This window comes from Austrofundulus limnaeus, unplaced genomic scaffold (genome assembly GCF_001266775.1).
Source record: "Austrofundulus limnaeus strain Quisiro unplaced genomic scaffold, Austrofundulus_limnaeus-1.0 Scaffold270, whole genome shotgun sequence".
Lineage (NCBI taxonomy): Eukaryota > Metazoa > Chordata > Actinopteri > Cyprinodontiformes > Rivulidae > Austrofundulus > Austrofundulus limnaeus.
In genome coordinates, this window is record NW_013952672.1 from 173,859 (window position 1) to 179,873 (window position 6,015).

Sequence of the window (6,015 nt, forward strand, 5' to 3'; positions counted from 1 at the left end):
GATACTGGCAATAGCCGTGCTGTAGGAGGGGGACAGCTGAAAACGGAGGCCTCCACCTCTGTTTAATGATGGACGATATCTCTTGGAGAAGAGACGAAACGTTTCATTAGAGAAGAACCCGTCCAGAAGACCTATACAATTTTTTTTCTTTTTGATCTTTCAGGACAGTGTAGCAGTGATCCAGTGTGTTGTTATCCCTGGTGGGACAATTAACATGTTTATATTTTGGAAGCTCGTGGCTAAGTTTAGCTCTGTTAAAGTCACCAAGTATGATGAAGTGCAAATCTGGGTTTCTTAGTTCCAGTGCAGTTATTTGTTCGGTCAGGTTTTGCAGTGCATCGCAAACATCTCCAATATGAGAGAAAAATAAGCCAGAGTACTCATCGGATTCGTTTATTGGGTTATAATGCCATGCTAGGATTTTTGACACTGTTTAAACAACCCCGAATGTTTGAGTTGTTGTCACAAAGTGACAGTTTCACAGAAAAGTGAAGCATAGTTTAAAAAAGGAGCATAGTACAAGAACAAGCTGTTTCAATAAAAACATACCAATATCACTGTTCTATGTAAAAAAAAAAAAAACATAAAAAACTGCGTAGGATGGGATTAAACCAGGTTCTTAAGAGTGAACCAATCATTGAGGAACTCTTTAATCCAGATATCCACACAAGCAAATCTCACACACATCACTTGGATAACAGGTAGAAATACACAACCAGGAATTAAAAGTCAGTAAAATAAACAAAACACTAAATAAAGATGTCTTGAGGCTTTAAAAAAAGAGGGAAAGATCCGATCACCAAAAATACTACTCCTGCTTGGTCACCTCAGAGAAAAATGACACAACAGCAAGAAAGAATAGAAAAAAAAAACAAAATAAAAAAGTTTGTAAATTCCTTCTGAACAAATAATAATTATAAAAATATAAAAGATGTTCTTGTGGCGAAGTGATAATGTACAGAACCTGTCGAGAACAAGACCTGGTGCTGTGGGGTCACAAGTCAGAATAGTGAAGCATACCAAATTTGATGTAAAGAATAAACTTTGTGTCACTTTGTGTTTGGACATTTTATGGCTTTAAGTGAACTTGAGAACCATCAGAGTGATGTAAGCAGCCAGTCACTTACAATTTCAGATTTCATCCAAAATATTCTGAACAGCTGTCAATAGAGTGCTGTCAACCTTTCCGACCCCAATTTATTTTGATCTTGACACTTAAAAAAAATACACCAATTTTCAGAAAAAAAATCTTCTGGTATATTGGTATTCGGAGTAGCTGTTCTGGCACATAGAACTGTCGTTTTCATTAACATCAACTACTGGACTCTTCAAAAATGTTGCAAAAAAATTACCTTAAAATGATGCATGAATGATATTTAAATGTAAACAAAGCTGAGGACTAATATAAAACCACACTGTTAATGCTGAGTCATGACTCTTCAGCCCTTCGGTGAACAAGCATGAACAATATGGTGGTTCTTTAGAAGAAAGACAAAACTGCCTTTTCAAATCAAAAAGACAAAAATAAGTAGGTCCTCTGGATAGGTTCTTCTTTAGTGCCTTTTCAAATAAATACACTTTTTCTATCTCAGTATCATCTATCATACTGATCTGTGAAATAAATTTCTCTTATCAGCTTGCGTTGAACAAACACTAAACACAGCAACAAATCTGAATAAACCATCGACTGAATAGTTTAATAAAACTTGTTGCTGTGATCTGAGACAAATCGTTCACATGGTAAAATTCAGGGTTTCTAAAATTTCTACTTTTTTCAGACTCAAGTTTTCTTACATTTTGTGTCAATTTTTGACCCATTTTTACACCAAAATAACTGAATGTGTGAATTTTTTTCCTAACATGGTGTTTTTTTTTAATCGGCACGTTTCAAACACTGCAAAAGTAAAAGACAAAACTGCGCACAAAAAAGTACACAGCAGGGGACAATGTCTAAAATACACAGTTTAAAATTTTTATAATTATTTTGACATCATCTTTATTATAAACCAATCAGTTTTTAAAACTATGTCCCAAAATGGGTAACGGTTGGTACGCTTTAGAGCTGGGCAGCTTTATTACGGTACACTGTATTTGTAACATATGGTTATTGATCTGCAGTTATACAACTAATCATTTTTACACAGCTGCTTATAAGACCTCTATAAATTTAGCACAAAAAGTAAGAAAATTTGTGTTTGGTAGATTATTTCTTTGTTGTAACAATGCTTCTTGGTGTTGGAAAGCCTGTTAATTTCTTTTTTATAATCTTTTTTCTTTGTATTTGTGGGATGAGCAGTAGAGCTGAGTATGTGGGTTGGGCACGTAAAAAATTAGCCAAATCCTATCAGTCAAACAGCTTATTTTGCTGAAGCTATTGACACTTCTTATGAGCTTCTGGTACCCCTGGTGGTACCAGAGTGACTGACACAATCACGTTGCCTGACTTGTGACAAATGCTGGTTGAAGAATGAGATGCCATCCCACAGCAGTGGGTGACCAGCATGTATACGGTTCTTCCACACTCTGCGGGGCTTGTTTGTTAAATGAATAAATTGTTAAATTGCCAACATGATTTGTTTTTCCAAATTTCTACTATCCAGTCTACCAACTAAGTCAGCAGCAAAGTAAGCTGTTTGGCAGAGAAGATTTGACAAGTTTTTCCCTTTACTGCTCATCCCACAGATACGTATTTCTTTACAAATCGGGCACCATTTAAACGGAAAACTACCAGGCTTTCCAACGGGATAAAATTTATAGCCAAGAAGCATTGTTACAACAAAGGAATAATCTACCAAACACACATTTCCTTACTTTGAATCTACATGTGTCCATGGCTTCTGAATTAAAAGCTCCTGTCATTAAGAAAACTTTATAAAACACTTACGAGCCTGGCCTGAGCCACCTTCTTGCCATCTTGGTGTGATTTATATAAAGATTAAAGTGGTTTGGTGGGTTAACGTCAACCCACCACTGTTATGCTTCTGAGCCGCCAAGCGAGGTAGTAACAGATGATTTATAAAAGAGTATATTGGCATCGTGGCTCGAGGGTGTCATGTAGTAACAACAGATGATCTATAACATGGTCACATGGTCGACATGACTGGCCATTTTAGGAAAAAAAAAACACCGGGGCAACTTAAGGAGGCTCCTCTTTGTGGACATTTTGTTGAACTGCTTTACGTAAGGAGCTAAAAATACTGTTGGCTAAAGCTTTAAAGCTTGATATGAACCAAACATTGTTATTGTGATTGAACTTCTTTAGAAAATCCAAGTTAGTTTGGAATTAATTTTTTATTTCCAGACCTTTTCCTTTCCACCCATACTACTCTTTTCAGGATTGTGTAAGCACCCTATAAAATTGACTAAACATACGAGAGCTGTGACCAGTTAAAAAGCCAAGCCACAAGCGCGCCTCGGTGTTGTGCTTTCATAACAGCTCAGCCTCACATTGCACAACTCAGTAGGGATCACTCCTGCACCTGTCATGCAGCGAACACATAAACCCTCAGGAGAAGCAAGGTTTTCCTGAAATCGAATCCCATTGACTTGTCCTCACTTCAAGCTTTTAAAAAACACGTGCCATCAAAAATACCTTTAATAAAAAAAAAAAGGGGGAACGTGTCATTTTCTCACAAAGCTTGGTTCACCTCATGAGTCATAAAATCTCAAGGCCACTACTGTTCCTGACTTTTTTCCAAGTCTTGAAAACAAGTTTCAGTTCAGTTGGGTTTGATTGCCGTCCATTTTCTAGTAATTATCCAACAACACTGTGGGTCTCAGGACCATATCTGTCCAGGAAGCATTACATCGACATACTTTACTATTTTATACATTCAGTAACATGGATTATTAAGGTTGTTTATGACTGGCTCGTAAGATATTTCTATTGCTGGTCATGCAGCAAGCCATGTTTAAGTGCAGGTTTTAAGGCAGAGGTTTCATGCAACAATTGTCAGTACAGATGGACAACAAAAACCGGTCCATGAATCCTTGAACTTAAGTGTGTCCAGTTATTACCTAAATGTTCACGTCTGTGCAAAACATTTGCCACATGACAGCATTGATTTAAATACTTCATTGAGAAGAAGTCATTTGGAAAGTTAAAAAAAATGCGTGTAACAAGTTCGGTGGTACCACCACCACATCAGTGCCATGTTCAAGTGGGTTTGTCTTAACGTTCAGTAGTGGGTAAATCTGAACGTACTTTGGTTCTTCTGTTTTCTCGTGCTGCTCATCTGGCCTGACTATAACAGTCTGTGTGGACGATCTCAAAGGGCTTTGGCACTCGTGGTGTGGGAGGTGTTGTGGGACACGGGTTTCTGTGGGTAGCGGCTGTAGTAGTACACCTGGAACAGGATGGCTAAGTCCACAAAGACCTGCAGCAGGCCGCACGTCCAGAACTGCACAGGAGCCTGTGTGAGCAGGAAGTAGCCGGTTTTAAAGGTGTCACCGCTGGTCCACATCAGCACCATCTTGATGCTGAAAGGAAAAGAGAGAAAGTGTCACAATATTATAAAATGTTTTAAAAGAACTGATTGGTGGTCAATGCTTTCTGTAGGGGACTGAAGTATTGTGAAGAAATGCAGGCTCAATTTATAGTGGATCCATGAGGACTGAAACTGGAAATATGGGTGTCCAATCCTGAGGGCCGCCATCCTGCATGTTGTACTTGTTTCCCTGGACTCATTCTACGTGCTTCCATCAACGTTTTTTAATACGCATTTTGAAGTATCTCATTAGAAAAGGTGAATGGAAATGGTACGATTCGAAAAAACTTCTACTAATTCGCAAAAAAGTTGATACGCTCGCTTGAGGTGATTTTTGGGTTTTTCGAAAAAGAGTTAATGCACAAAAGGAGAGATGGAAACACATTTGCCAAATAAGTTCTGATGTAGCAAACATTTACCTCACATGGTTGATAAAACTGGTACTGGTACCAGAGCGACTGCAGCTGGACCCTCCTCCCGCTGTCGGTGTCTTCTCAGTTATTCCCGTTACGTGAAGAGAATCACATTTCTTTCTCTATGTCTACAGACAGCAGTAACATCGCCAGAACTAGTTGATATGACAGAATAATTACAACTTTCCTGATAGTAACATGTTCTGCATTGTTCTGAGATGTGCGGACCCTGCGAGTTTACGACTTGTACTTCCTGTTTACTTCAGACATGCGTGTAGCCTGGTTAATTCGCTTCAAGACAGTTAATGGAAACACGTCTAATTTGCGTTTCTTCTTTATTTTCTTCCTTTTAGTGAAATTTAAAAAAAAATTGTTCAAAATTCGAATTTAAATTGGGTGGAAACACGTGTAGTGACTGAACTACCTTTGATGTTCTACAGAAGCTCTTTCATTCATATCAGGTGTGATGGAGCAGAGAAACCTCTAAAACATGCAGGATAGTGGCCTTCGAGCCACCAGAACTCCTCCCAAAAAAAAAAAAAAAAATATGAAGCTTAAAGTTTAGGATAGAGCAATGACCTAGTAAGTTTTATGAATGTGCAGAACAAATTTTCTGTAAGTTTTGTTTGCACACAATCGAATGGAGGTGTAAGAATACATGTGATGACCACTTCCTGTCAAAGACTCAGTCAGAAACAGAGAAGAAACAAGCTGAGTGAGCCAGACATGCCTGCAAATTCAACATTCAGCTATCGGTAGAGGCAAGGCATGAGTTTATCTAAGATTTTGTTGCAGTGAAAAAGAAATTTCTTTAGAAAAACTGAAAAAGCAAAAATGAAAAAATGTGCATAGATCCTATTCAATTGGTACACAACTGTTACAGTTTGTAGATTTTATCTTTGAGACATGTTATGTGAGATTCTATGTTTTACACAAAGAATGTTTTTAATCTTTTAAGACAAATAATTAAAAAAAGCTTGCAAAAGCATTTGCTGTTGTGCTTAATCACAGCAATTTGTTATAATAGTGAAAGTGAAACAACAGCCATTAAATTTTGAATTCTGTGACTATCCATCCATCCATCCATTTTCTTCCGCCTATCCGGGGTCGGGTCG

General features: G+C 37.8%; 1 protein-coding gene across 2 annotated transcripts in view; it reads right to left on the reverse strand.

Moving 5' to 3' along the window:
* Window positions 1–3,459: 3,459 nt before the first annotated feature.
* The window catches only part of slc66a2 (solute carrier family 66 member 2), a 63,976-nt gene continuing 61,420 nt past the window's right edge, over window positions 3,460–6,015 (reverse strand). For both annotated transcript variants that reach the window (XM_014020860.1, XM_014020859.1), the window contains one exon: window positions 3,460–4,479. In XM_014020860.1, coding sequence (XP_013876314.1) covers window positions 4,269–4,479 — 211 coding nt within the window. In that variant the 3' untranslated portion in view covers window positions 3,460–4,268. The remainder of the gene's footprint in view (window positions 4,480–6,015) is intronic.